Source organism: Pteropus alecto, unplaced genomic scaffold, assembly GCF_000325575.1.
Source record: "Pteropus alecto unplaced genomic scaffold, ASM32557v1 scaffold69, whole genome shotgun sequence".
NCBI lineage: Eukaryota > Metazoa > Chordata > Mammalia > Chiroptera > Pteropodidae > Pteropus > Pteropus alecto.
In genome coordinates, this window is record NW_006494610.1 from 3,259,455 (window position 1) to 3,274,470 (window position 15,016).

The 15,016-nt window shown below is 37.6% G+C and overlaps 1 protein-coding gene across 3 annotated transcripts in view; it reads left to right on the forward strand.

The window, feature by feature from the left end:
* The window catches only part of LOC102880063 (phosphatidylcholine translocator ABCB4), a 71,865-nt gene that overhangs the window by 37,987 nt on the left and 18,862 nt on the right, over positions 1-15,016 (forward strand). For all 3 annotated transcript variants that reach the window (XM_006925722.3, XM_006925723.3, XM_006925724.3), the window contains exons 16-21: positions 1,549-1,695; positions 3,396-3,500; positions 5,272-5,349; positions 6,616-6,699; positions 7,697-7,900; positions 12,445-12,545. In XM_006925722.3, the coding sequence (XP_006925784.1) occupies positions 1,549-1,695; positions 3,396-3,500; positions 5,272-5,349; positions 6,616-6,699; positions 7,697-7,900; positions 12,445-12,545 (719 nt within the window). The remainder of the gene's footprint in view (positions 1-1,548; positions 1,696-3,395; positions 3,501-5,271; positions 5,350-6,615; positions 6,700-7,696; positions 7,901-12,444; positions 12,546-15,016) is intronic.

Here is a 15,016-nt window from a genome sequence, read left to right on the forward strand (position 1 = left end):
CCATTCCTAGAAAAGATATTTTCTTATTTCAAGAAATGGTTTGAAAATATGTTTTGATGTTATTTATTAATAAAGGCTGAGTTTATTTTTACTTTTGTGTTAGCCTGAAGAAACTAATCCTACTGAGAATTCATCTAATCTGGTTCGCTCTGACTATAATATTATTTACTGCAAATATTATAAGGGCTCTCTTAGAGGTTTTAATCTTAATATATTTATAGAAAGAAGAACAACAATTGTGCTATTGTGGAGCTGAATTATCACAAGAAGATAAACACTTTCCTCCTTTTTTGGCTATGAAAGTATCCACTTTTCAATTCCTCATTTATCTTGAGAGTTATGCTGCGAAATCATTAGTCTGGTATTTCAGATGAGCACTTCTCTTGGCTAAAAGCAGAGAGAAGAGGCAGAGACAGAAAATGCCACAATCAATTAAGGCTGTCTTAAGTACCATCACAGTGGGATAAACAATGTGCTAAGGGGAGGGAGAAATTAAGTCTGATTAGAGGGACCTGGGGAAACCTGTTCGTGTGTGGTGAACAGCAGCCTGAGGAAAAGGCTCATTTATCAGGCTGGAGACCAGGACTTAAAGACATTGTTAACTGGGAAGTGAAAAGCACATCAAAATACTGAGAAAATTGGTGATTTGAAAAAAGAGGGCTAAGTACAACTTACTACTATGTTCTTTTTCACAGAGACACAAAAACGACCTATTTAAATGATCATATGGCTATGAGATTTCTTAGGCAGCTTTTGTATCCAGTTTAATGTTAAACTACCTCTATAGTCAGGATATTCTCCTTTATGTAACCTATTTCTTTCATGTCTGACCAGACATTGAGTTCAACATTTCCTGAGAATCTGAGATGTGCTAGGCATTGGACTGGTTTCTAGGAATATAAAGACGTTGCCCTCACCTTTAAAAAGCTCACACATTAGAAAAGGAGACATGTAAATAAACAAAAGAAAAAAAACGAGCTAAGTTACAAGATAAGTCTGTACAAGGAACAGTGGTAAGAGAAAAGCGGCATAATTAATTTGGTTTTGTGAGTTGAACATGTCACAGAAAAGGCAGCACTGAGCAGGGTTCTGGGGGTGAAGAGACTAGGTCCATGTCCTCAGATTCATAATGGTGTTCTACATTGTAAGGACACTTACCCGTCTATTCATGGGTATCGCCTCTTTTGACCCCAACATCATGCCTGAATTGAGTTGGGACTTGAATTCTAGTAGATTTTGTAACCAGATCTTGCTTATCCTCACTCTGCTGAGGCTGGAATAAAACTAGACTGATCACACCATAAAGAGTGCTTCTTGGGTGAACAATTCATACTCTGTGCTCATATGCTGTGTAATCAGTGAACATTGTTGACATTTTATAATATACTGTCCTACTCTCTAGCATGAAGTTTGCTGTAGCCCGGTCATTCTCTGCACCTAGTTTGCAAGTTTCTTTAGGGGGATGCCATTGAGATGGGCTCCTTTTCTATGTCGACAAACTCTGGAGCTGTTGTTGTGTTATCACCAGTCTATCCTGATATATTCTAGGATGAAAATGTGCCACCAGTATCTTTTCTGAAGGTCTTGAAACTGAATAAAACAGAGTGGCCCTACTTTGTGGTGGGAACAGTATGTGCCATTGCCAACGGGGCGCTTCAGCCAGCATTTTCAGTCATATTCTCAGAGATGATAGAGGTAAGTTTGAAAACATCACTTAACAGCTTGCATTAATTCACTTCATTTTTAAATCAGTCCTCATGACAGCTTCACTACTGGGTCCATTTGGGAGTAAAGTAGCCTCAAATTAAACTAAGCCAATGTTTTAAATTTTCTTTTGAGGAAAACTGTGAGGTGAAAGAATAAATAGCCTTTGAACCATTCAAAGTTATGGTATTAATGAAATTATAAACTGTAAAATCAGTGGAGTCATTCTAATGAGCTGTTCATTTGGGTGAAACTGGTATCAGGCAGTGATCTCCATCCCATTTGTGGAGAGAAGATGCACGTCTCACAGGAAAGCTGGGATGGGGTGGAGGAGGGAAGAGTTCAAGTCACACGTTTAAGAGGCCAGGGTCTGGGCACAGAGCAGCCTCATCACTTAATAGCTATGCAGACTTGGTCAAACTGTACCTCAATTTCTTCATCTATAAAATAAACTCACTGCATAGGATGACTGAGGATCAAAAGAGATTATATAGATAACCGTACGGAAAGCATTTAAGAATGTCTGCCTCATAGTAAATATTCAAAAAGCGATAGCCACCTCATCATTATTTTAGCAATCTTTCCGAGGCTTGGAACGGGGAGGGTCCGAGACTGAGAAAGAAAACTCATATTATCCAACTGTTAATTTCTTTGGGGGATATTTATAGGACGTTGTCAGAAATATCTAAGGTTCCATAAAACCCAGCATTTGTATTGTATAACCTTAGTCAACCTTTAACATTATTTGGAGAGACTTTTTTGTTAAAGATGAATTCTTTTCCATCATGTTAAGAATTTGTTATGCTTGTGACATTGGATATTGGTCTACAATTAAGACCTCAAGCTCAAAAATAAATAAATTAGAAAAGATCCTTCAAATGTTTTTAAATTTAAAAAATAAAGCAATTCATGGCTCTCTTGCAATTCAAGAGCTATGTGGACTATATCTATATTTTGGGGTATCTACTATGTGCAAAACACCGCTCCAAACCCTGGAGACATAGCAGGAAATAAAATAACCAATTCCTGTTCTCAGTTTACTTTCTATTGGGATGGACATACAACACAGAGAGCAAAAGAAAATATATAATGTGTCAAGGAATAATGAGTGTTTTAAAAGCAGGATCTGGCAATGGAGGGACTGGAGATGGGGCTGCTGTTTCATGTAGATTGGTCAGGAGACGCCTCCCTGGGCAGAGGCCCTGCGGAATGAAGGGTGGAGGCCTGGGCCCAGGGCAGGGAGGAGTTCAAGTTGAAGGAACAGTGAGTGCAGAGAAAGAGGAACAAACACCAAAATGTACAGCCACAGACAATCCATGTGCACGGTTTCAACCCATGTTAAATACACGTATTCCTCAAAGTCACAGAAACAGAAATAGGATAGTGGTTCCGATGGGGCTGGAGAGGGGTGATGGTGAGTTGCTGTTCAACGAGTTCCCATTTGAGATGGTGAAAACTTCTGGAGACAGATTGTGGTGAAGGTTGCACAACACTGTGAATGTACTTAATGCTGCTGACTTGTATAATTAAAAATGGTTAAAATGATAATTTTATGTTATGTATATTTTATCACAATAAAATAAACCACATATTTCAAAGCCTAGTTTTTAAAACATGATGCTCAAGCCACCGTTTATGGGAGGAATAAACAAGGACCCTATAATCTGAGTATTTGAAATGTTCTTTTGTAGATTTTTGGACTGAGGGATGATGAAGTGAAGCAGCAGAAGTGCAACATGATCTCATTGCTGTTTTTAGGTCTAGGAATTACTTCATTTTTTACTTTCTTCCTTCAGGTAGGTACCTATGATTTGGTCTTCTCAAGTCTAGATTCAATTAGAGAATATAAATTAATTATCTATTAATTAGATTTAACTATTTTTAATATAGATTAATTAATTATCGATTAATCAAGACCTAGTGGAGTTTTTAAATCTTAGACTGAAATGACTTGCAGAAACAATTGGCACAGGGCATTTTGAGAGGGCAGAATCCAGAGCAAAAGGAATTGTAACTTCTCTGTGAGCTAAATTATATCACGTTATAGGTTTGCCCTCAGCAAACATTTATTACCAAGGAAATAGATTGGAGTTCATGGGAGAATGTAAGAACCAGTTAAACTCAACTAGTTGTAAACTGGAAAAATATCAGTGCAGTAGCATGCTCTTTTTTGTTGTTAACTCTTAACACAATATCAAGTAACTTCTCTGATTTTTTCCCCCTTAATTGAAAAACTCTTCGAAAGAACATACATTATTTTGCACTTATTTATTTATTTAATTTATTTATCTGCCTTGAGCGTGATTTATTGGTGGCCTGGCAGGTGGCTGAAAAGTCTGCTCTGGGCTCTCTCTGCCTGCCCTTCAGCAGCCTGACACGTCCTCTATGAGGCTGGCAGGTGGCACAGGAGCCTGGCTCTTAGGTGTTGGTCACATTCATGGCCTCTCCTGGTGGAGGTTTTCATGTGCTGATGGCCACTGAGCTGGCCAAAATGAACTAGCAAACCTTGCTCTGATTGTACTTTTCTACCTAGATTTTTACCGAATATCTTTTGTCTATCTCAGTGAGCACTGCACAGGCATTTCCAATGCAATTCATTAAGTCAGCAAAATTTTTCATAGTCAGGCCCAGCATGCTTCTCTGTTACCATTACTGAACCAATGGTAAAAGTAAGCCAAGCTTTTTTATTTAGAAATCATTGCCTTGCTAGTAGCAACTCAATGATCCCATCCAACCCCAAAGTCCCAGTGTGTTTGGAAATGGAGCTAGTTACATAAATATATTTTGGAGACTGCATGAACAGGGGGCTGATGGAGAGAACTGTGGTACCCACACTGGCCTTGAGCAATCTGCCGGCGAAGGAAGTAGAAGACTGGGCCAATCTAGTCCTGGACACCAGGGGCTCACTCACCCTGGGCACTGATCACGCATCTTCCTGGCTTAGTAAACACTTCTGGTGTGTCCTCCCATCCATCCCAGGTGCCCTGAAAGAAAACCCAGCTGTGGACATCTGGGCTACTCTCCAGATGAACGTGATAAAATTAGAAAGTGGGAAATTGCGGAGGAAGAGTGGCCTAATTGTTCTCCAATCTGAGAGCAGGTGAAGCTGTGGCAGAGAACCAGCCAACTCATTTGGAGCTTCTTACTACAGACTTCCTCCCTCCTGCCACATTACATGAACCAAAATATATTCCTGCATAGAATATTAACTTCTATTTTGACTGTTTTGTTTAAAATATCAGGAACACACTGAAAGTTGTAATTAAATACAGGATTGTTCTCACTGAGATGTTGTCACTGAAAGTTTTGAAAAGGAAACCTATTTAGAATGGTTCAGAAGCCAGAACTGGACACTTTTAAGGGTTTTGGTCTTACGATTTGATTATATACTAATGATTTTGCAGTATATGAATTTTAAATGGGGTCTTTTAATTAGTATTTGGTCATAGACTTTTGTTATTTGAATAGTTGATTAATACATAAGTAATGCAACGTCAATGTGAATATACTCACTGTGTCAGAATACTAGTGGTGATCAAAAAGGACAAGAGTTTTTTTTTCAACTAGGGCTTCACGTTTGGGAAAGCTGGCGAGATCCTCACCACAAGGCTTCGGTCAATGGCTTTTAAAGCAATGCTAAGACAGGTAGGTGTGTGCCTCTCCGTTTTTGTTCGTGTGCTGTAGTTCCTGTTGTTTCCCACACCCCCACCCCAGAGTGTTCATGCAAGGACTGGTCGGGGCCCTCCAACTTGTCCTGGTCCTTCAATATCCAAAGACCTCTCAGAGTTCTCATGGAAATAGACTTAATTTAGGTAGCATTTTGGCTTATTTTGTGACTATATCCACGTGGGTACTACCATTTCAAGGACCTGTATCTCTTCTCTGGATTCTATGCAGGCCCTGGTGAGTCATTTGAGACTCCAGAAGACCTTTAAACATAGGAAAAGGTGGTTGGTAGTATTCATGTACCACAAGCAACCATACTAACTATAGGTTTTCCCAAATGGTGGTAACTGAGTTTTGTTTCTGTCTTTGTTAAGCTCTGTTTTCACATTAATTCACTTGTTAATTCACATAATTGTTACCTACTCTGTCCCAGACAGTATGCTGGTAGCTGGGACTATAAAACGCATTATCTGCCCTCTAGTGCAGGATGTGGGAAAATGTACAAATACAAATTCTCTATTTTTATAGAAAAGGCTTAAGAGAGAGCCAGAACATTATTCATCCAATTGACAGGAATTGATTACATTCCTATTTGTAAAATGGCACATAGCAGATATCATAGTTTAGCAAATCGGAGTTTACAAAAGTTTTACTAGTATCTTTTAAACCGTTGCTATGTAGAGAAAATTATTTTATATGAAACTAAAAGACTGCAGGTGAGTAGCTTATAATAAAATCATATCTAAGATACACTCTTAATTTTGTTTAAAACAAAACAAAAACCTGCTGAAAAACCAAGGCTGATTTTCTTATGCCTAGAATTTATAAGAAAGAGCCACATCCAGCACAGCACCACCACCCTCTATAAGAGACACCTCATATCAGGGAGGAAATGTTTCTAGTCCTAGCTGTGGCAATTGGGTGACAGAATGCCCACATGTACCCACAGCCTCAGGTGAAACTGGCAGGGAGCACAGCTGCAGTCTGGATAAGCCCTACCCAGACCCCATCAGTGGTACTGTCCCTATCACAATGGAGCAGCCTCGGGGCTTGGATCCTAATAGACTCCAAGGGTGTGTGCTCAGAGCAGGGACCAGGGCTCTATGCTGCATGGGAGGGCTCCCCTAATGCCTGTACCCAAGTTAAATGTGGATTTTTCCTCAGCATTGAAGGTTTGAGAAATTTCATGATTTTCTTTGCTTGTTTTAATTTTGAACTAATTTAAAGGTGTATTTTGTACCGTAGGACATCAGCTGGTTTGACGATTATAAAAACAGTACTGGTGCACTTTCTACAAGGCTTGCAACTGATGCCTCCCAAGTACAAGGAGTAGGTAGACTCTACTACTGTTTTTCTTTAACATGGTTTTAAATAAACGTATGGAATAGCTGCATCCATTAAGTTGCTTTCAGCTAGAAATTACAGAAAACTCAAACTTGCCTAAACAATAAAGAGGAAGATTAGACTTCAGGGTTGATTGATCCACTGGCTCAAATATGTCACAAAAGACCCAGGTTCCTTTTGCCTCTGTTGCTCTGAGTGGCTTTTAGTCCTCAGCACTGGCTTCATCCTAGGGCTTGTTCCCTCATGGCCCTAGGATAGCTGCCAATAGCAACCAGCATCCCAAGCTTCCTCATTTCCTATCCAGTAAAAGAGAGTACACACCTGTACCTCAACCACCGAACACCCTTCCCATAGCTGTTTTGGGCTAATTTGGGTCATATGCCTGACCCTGAACCAATAGCTCTCTCTGGGTAATGCCATGCTCTCCCTGGCTTGCCCCCTCTATGCCTGGAGCTGTGGTCTGTTACAGGGAGAGTCAGCTGCAGTGTTCACTACAACAGCCTTGTTTTCTGAAAGGTATAAGTAGTAATTCATCTTTATGTATGCTTTACAGTGAATGGTTTCTTAGGATATGTACACTTTGTAACATATGGTCTCGGAGTATTTAAATTTCTCTCTTATACATTTGAAGCCAATGGTCTTTAAAATGACCAGAGTACACTGGGGTTAGTTTCCTCTGTAAACTTTGCCTTCATGAAAAAGCGTGTGTACCCTATAGCCTATCCTCAAAACAGAGCACCTGATTACTCAATTCTGTAATGCTGAATTCCTGTGGGCAGGGGAGGAATGAGAAGTGAAAGGCATGCACAAAGAAAAATCTGCAGAGCCTCATGAGTTAAGTACAAGAATTTTGGACTTATTGTAATGAAAAGGAGCAAGGTTAGCTGGAGGCTCAAAACCCTCTCATCATTCTAACCAGGAAGCCTAAGCCTGCAGCTCATGGATTTGCAACTTAAAACACAACTGCCTCTCTTTCTTCCAGGCCACTGGGACCAGGTTGGCTTTAATTGCACAGAACACAGCCAACCTTGGAACTGGTATTATCATATCATTTATCTATGGTTGGCAATTAACCCTTTTGCTGTTATCGGTTGTTCCTATTATGGCTGTATCAGGAATTGTTGAAATGAAAATGTTGGCTGGAAATGCCAAAAGAGATAAAAAAGAACTGGAAACTGCTGGAAAGGTGGGTCAAATAAGGCTTCAGTAAGTATAAGTATTTTTAGACATGTGTTTCATTTGAATTGTTTATTACAACATGCATGTTTTAATAGTTAAATGTGCTTACTACAATTAATAATCGTCAACACTGGGTGAAATAGTTTACTGTATTAATAATGCCTAGAACTTGAACATAGACTAATGTAAAGCATCATTCTCCAACTTTTTTGGCACCAGGGACCGGTTTCGTAGAAGACAATTTTTCCACAGACCTGTGGTGGGGTTAGAGGGCGGGGATGGTTTCGGGATGATTCAAGAGCATTACATTTATTATGCACTTTATTTCTATCATTATTACACTGTAATATATAATGGAATAATTATACAACTCACCATAATGCAGAATCAGATGCCACCAGATGCAGCTCTACAATCGAAGTACATTAACTCACTTGCCACTATAAAGCCTGCCACCAGATGCAGATTATCTTTTGCCACTCACTGATAGGATTTTGATATGAGTCGGCAAGCAATTGATTTGTTAGGTCGCTGTGCAGTCAGATCTTTCTGCTAATGTTAATCTGTATTTGCAGCCACTCCCCAGCTAGCATCACCTCCTCAGCTCCATCTCAGATCGTCAGGCACTAGATTTACATAGGGAGCATGCAACCTAGATCCCTCGAATGCGCAGTTCACAATAGGGTTTGCACTCCTATGAGAATCTAATACCTAATGATCTGAGGTGGAGCTGGGGTGGTGATGCTATTGATGGGGAGCAGCTGCAAATACAGATGAAGCTTTAATTGTTGGCCTGCCACTCATCTCCTGCTGTGTGGCCCAGGTCTTAACAGGCCACTGCCCAATATTGGTCCATGACCCAGGGGTTGCGGGTCCCTGATATAAAGCTTTTAGCACTGAACATATGGTAATCACAAAGAATTTCTGAATTTCCAAATTTCATTTTACCTTTTACTTTATATTCTGATGCCATCATTAGGACAAATGTTACCCCTATTTAACAGAAGGAGTCTTTAAGGCAGAGAATGCAAGTGAATTGTTCAAGGGATGATATTTACTGGTACTTAAGAGACAGTGTTCTTCTTGGCTATGGTTTCTCTAATTGAGGTGGGCAGCCACCAGTTGGTAGTAATGCTTCGATTTGTAGTCCTAACTATAATGGCAGTTGGGCGAACACTTGGGCCTTACTATGTGCCAATTATTCTAAGTATTTATATGCTCCAACTCATTACATCTTCGCATTATTCCTGTAAAACAGGTACTAATGTTACCCCAATTTTAGAAATGTGGAACTTGAGAAACAAATTAAAGGCATGGTTGAGGTTCAAAGCTCTTTATTATACAGCCCCTTTATATATGTTAAGATGTGTCTAAATCTATATATAAACATTTTATTTACATGTACATGCATTTAAATGTTTAAATGTATATTACAGCCAGGAAAATTTAACTATTATTTATGTAAATATTATCCTTTATTGAAATATTAGGAAGTTAAGCAGTTAATGAATATAAATTGTGATATAGTTTCTATAGCACAACACTTTACAAAGCCCTTTCACAAACATTTCTGCAACTGGCCTTTGCTATAGTTATGTAAATGGGACAGATAACATCTCCACCTCACAGAGAAGAAAGAATTCATAGGTTGAGTGACTGCTCTAGGTATGTGGCGTGTAAGGGGTGAGATTAGGATTCCAACCATGCGTATTTCCACCAAACCAATTATATCCGATGAAATCCTTGCCCCTTCTCTCTTAACCAGCATCAGCTGAGTTCAATGCTGTGTCAGTCTCAACCTCGGTTTCCATCAGAATGCTTCCTTCTCGTGTTCACCCTGTATCCTCTCCTGGAGGCAGAGATCTCCAGGACAGTGTATGGTTCCCAGACTTAAGAAGTCTTGGATGTCCAAAGTTCTTGAAGATCCTGCTGGCTACTGGCTGTGGGTATTTTAGGGTGTTATTTCCTTGGCTTCCGTTTGTCACAACTGCCGAAAAACAGCCTTTCATTTGGTTTCCTTTCTCCTTCTGAACCCTGCTTCTTTTCACTTTTCAGAAGGGAAAATTGTCAGTAGTTAGAATGAAGATAAATTTTTGTTAGACTAGTTACATGAAAGAAAGCATATTGAATCTAGTTGAGATAAAAGAGTCTTAATGCTATTAAAAATGGCTAATAACACTAAAAGTTGCCAGCATTTTAGCAGGAGTAGGGCAGTTAGAATTGAGCAATATATCAAACAAAAAACACGTTGGGTTATTAGTCTTGGCCTTGCTACTCACCATGTGTGATATTGAAGAAGGCCCCAATTTCTCTAGTCCTCACTTTCCACTTTTATGAAATAAGAAATTGTACCAGGTAATGTCCCAAGTTCTTTTCAGCTAATGAATACTTTGTCATTCCAGGGATCAGAGAATGACTAACTCAGATTGGTCAGCCTGAAATTATTTTTAGTAGCTACTTGAACCTAATAAGGTGTTTTTTAAAAAATATATATGAGCAGTTGGAAATTTTAAATATTTTTTAATTATATATATTTATATGTTCATTATTATTATTATTATTATTATTGTGACATTGGTTAACGAAATCCAGTAAATGTTCATTATTATTATTATTATTATTATTGTGACATTGGTTAACGAAATCCAGTAAATGTTCATTATTATTATTATTATTATTATTGTGACATTGGTTAACGAAATCCAGTAAATGTTCATTATCAGCAATTTAATCATAGTTCAATATTGTTTACTTAGTCAACTCTTGATTAACACAGAATAATGATTAGAAAGAAGTCTTGGAAAACTCTCTACATCACTATTTTTTCAAAATGAAAAGTTGTCATTTATGTGAGTGCAGAGTAATCATGGTTAAGTACATTGGGACGTGGGGTGTCTCTCCATTTTCATTTTTCAAAAAGGGCTGTGTAACGAGGGTGTTGTTGGCTAGACTGGGAAGGGGGCGGGGTAGGCTGCATAGCAACCTTCTTGACACAGGCCCTGCCTGATTACTGCGTTTAGGGACCTGCAGAACCAGAACTAACCCTTAAAACAGTTAATCAAGAGTTGAGTGTAAAGTCATTAATAACTAGTTTTTCCTCGTGTAAAATTACAAAGCAGGGAGAGTAGCAAAAAATAATGGGTTAAGAGCATGTACTTGGCATCAGATAAACTGATAAAGAATCCTCGCTTGCCTACTTATTAACTCAAGAGCTTTAGTCAAGTCATTTAACTTTTCTGTGTATCTGCTCCTTATCCGTGGAAACAGGAATGATAATATTTACTTCACAAGGTTGTTGTGAGACTAAATGAGATCATCTGGGTTAAATGAGGTAATACTGGACATATAGTAAAAGCTCAATAAGTATTCTCTATTATTACTGTCAGATTTTTCATTTATAATAAAGATATAAGATTATTCAGCCAAATATCTAAAGTAGCAAATATCTTGCTTTCATCTAGTTACAGAAGCTGAGAAGTGAGGTAAAAGTTGTAAAGTTAATAAAACAAAAACCTAAAATTAAAATCTTAAGTTTCTTGTGCTAATGGTTTAGATGACAACTGTCAGTCTATGATTTAGACTAACTAGCTGTCACAGACAATTAACATTACTCCAGGTTGGTTTGGCTGTCTGAATCAGAAAACTGCTCTGGCTGGTTTGGATAAAAGGGATATGATGTAAGGACACATAGAAGTACAGGGAATATCCATGGTTTGTTTATGTTACCGGAAAGTCAATAGCATCTCCTATTTTAGAGCTATAAGCTCTATTGTCTCTGGGGCTCTCTACACAGATTGCTGGGTCATATGGTAGTTCTATTTTAAATTTTGAGGGACCTCCATACTGTTTTCCATAGTAGCTCTCTCTTGCTATATATTCAAATGTACTCTGGTGATCTTAGCCTTTGAATCTACAGGACTTCTTTGTCCAAGCAGTTGCCTTAAGTCCAGGAAACAGAATCTGATTGGCCTAGATCAGTCAGGTGTCTGTCCCTGGTTCAATCAGGGATTTAAGGCAGGGTCATGTTATTTACAATTTGAATCATCTTTCTAATTATGGGCAAACAATTTCTCTAGGGAGGGATATACTCACAAAGGAAATGATTGACACCTCCAGCGTACCCTTAGAAATCACTTAGTCTAATTCTCTAGGAACCTACTCTATGAAGAAAGCAAAGCCACATAGGGATGTGACTAAAGCCAGTTAAGTTATATTATACTTAATACTTATATTAAGTAACCGCTTGGTGGCAGGGCTGGGAATAGAATCAGGTTTCTGGTGCTCCAGCCATTCTTGCCCTAAGCTGGTCAGTCTCCTTGGGGCTACAAAAACTTGCCCACCACACTCGGCACCACCAGAGGTGCTTTTAAGATTGACAATTTTGTCAGAGTTGATCTTAAAGAATGCATTATACCTTTACTTTAAAAATTGGAGGAATTTTTAAAACCATCAACATAACTTTCAGGATTTGACAGAGCCCTAAGGTTTATATTTTTCATTATTTCAGAAATAAAATCCCCATTTCTAATCCAGTTCTACTTTACATTACAGATTGCAACAGAGGCAATAGAAAATATTAGGACAGTTGTGTCCTTGACCCAAGAAAGAAAATTTGAATCAATGTATGTTGAAAAATTGTATGGAGCTTACAGGTAATGGGCATATGATTGTTATTAAGTACCTAGTGCTTTCCTGAGGCTGAATTACTGTCCCCAAAAGATAACAAAACTCTGCTGTTCCAATGATATGACTATGAGGAGGACATTTTTCAATAATTGTCTCATTGAAAATAGTAGCTTTTTGATGTGACCGGGCCATAAGATTGGATTATTACATATCCTGTGAAAACAATAGATTGGGTCTCCAAGAACTGAAAGGTACAGTTCTATGCAAGTGTTTGTTCATCAGTGCAGGCAATATAAAAAAAAAAACCATCTGGATGATTCAGGATAAACATTGTTTTAGGGAATAGCTCAAATCTTTATTTTCTTTGGATTGTATAGACTGAACCAAAGATGAGACTTGTTATTTGGTTAATTAAAGTACAGTAGTCCCCCCTTATCCACAGTTTTGCCTTCCACAATTTCAGTTACCCACAGTCAACCATGGTCTGAAATAGTAAATGGCAAATTAAAGAAATAAACAATTCACAAATTTTATTGTATTTTTCATTGAAGTATAATTGACTTACAATATTATACTAGTTTCAGGTGTACAACATAGTGATTCGATATTTATTTATATTATGAAGTCTAGTTACCTTCTATTCCATATGCTGTTTGTTATATCCCTAGGACTTTTTATTTTATAACAGCAATGCCCTTAATGCCCTTCACCCAGCTCCCCACCCACCTCCATGTCCCTCTGGCAACTACCACTTTGTTCTCTGTATCTATGAATTTGTTTCTGTTTTATTTGTTTTGTTTTTTAGATTCCACATAGAAGTGAAATCATATGGTATTTTTTTCTCTGTCAGACTTATTTCACTTAACATAATAACCTCAAAGTCCGTCTATGTTGTTATAAATGTCAATATTTTATACTTTTCATAGCTCAGTAATATTCCATGTTGTATGTGTATATACACCTTCCTTATCCATTCATCTATTAATGGACATCTAGATGCTTCTATATCTTGGTAAATAATGCTTCAGTTAACATAGGGGTGCATCTGTCTTTTTGAATTAATGTTTTCATTTTCTTTGGATAAATAACCAGAAGTGGAACCGCCTCAAAAATACACTGTTTTCCGTAGTGACTGTACCAGTTTATATTCCTACCATCAGTGTATGGATGGGTTCCTTTTTCTCCATATCCTCACCAGCATTTGTTTTTTGTTTGTTTTTTTGTTTTTATTTTTGTTTTGAGGGGAGGTGTCTTTTTAACAACAGCCATTCTGAGAGATTTGACTACCTCGTTGTGGTTTTGATTTGCATTTCCCTGATGATTAGTGATGTTGAGCATCTTTTCATGAGCCTGTTGGCCATCTGTATGTCTCCTTTGGAAAAATGTCTATTCAGGTCATCTGTCCACTTTTAAATAGGATTGTTTGTCTTCCTGATATTTAGTTGTATGAATTATTTTATATTTGGATACTAACCATATATTGGATAAATCATTTGGTAGGTTACCTTTCCATTTTGTTGGTGGTTTTCTTTGCTGTGCAAAAGCTTCTTTAGTTTGATGTAGTCCCATTTGTTTATTTTTGCTTTTCTTGCCCTTGCCTGAAGAGACATCCAAAATAATATTGCTAAGACTGATGCCAGAAGTTTACTTTCTGCGTTTTCTTCTAGGATTTTATGGTTTCGGGTCTTGTATTTAAGTCTTTGATGCATTTTGGGTTTATTTTTGTATATGATGTAAGATAGTGGTCCAGTTTTATTCTTTTGCATGTCTAAATTTCACAACATCATTTGTGAAGAGACTGTCTTTTCCCCATGGTGTAATCTTTCCTTCTTTGTAGTAGATTAAATCACCATATGTAGGTGGTTTTATTTCTGGACTTTCTATTCTGTTCCATTGATATATGTGTCTGCTTTTTTGCCAGTATCATACTGTTTAGATTACTATGGCTTTGTAGTATATTTTGAAGTTAAGGGGATATGATAACTCCAGCTTTGTTCTTTCTTAATATCGCTTTGCTATTCGGGATCTTTTGTGGGTCCTACAAATTTTAGAATTATTTGTTCCAGTTCTGTAAAAAAAAAAAAAAAAAAATGCCATTGGTGTTTTGATAGGGATTGCATTGAACCTACTTTGGGGAGTATAGTCACTTTGACAATATTAATTCTTCCAATCTATAAGCATAGAATATCCTTGCATTTATTTGTGTCATTTTCAATTTTTTTCTTTAATGTTTTATCAGAGTATAGGTCTTTCACATCCTTAGTTAAATTTATTCCTAGGCATTTTATTCTTTTTGATGCAATTGTAAATGGGATTGTTTTCTTAATTTCTCTTTCTGATCGTTTGTTATTATCATATAGAAATGCAACAAATTTCTTTAAAATTGCATATTAATTTTGTATCCTGTAACTTTACTGAATTCATTTATTAGTTCTAGTGATATTTCGGTGAAGTCATTAAGGTTTTCTATATAGTATCATGTCATCTGCAAATAATG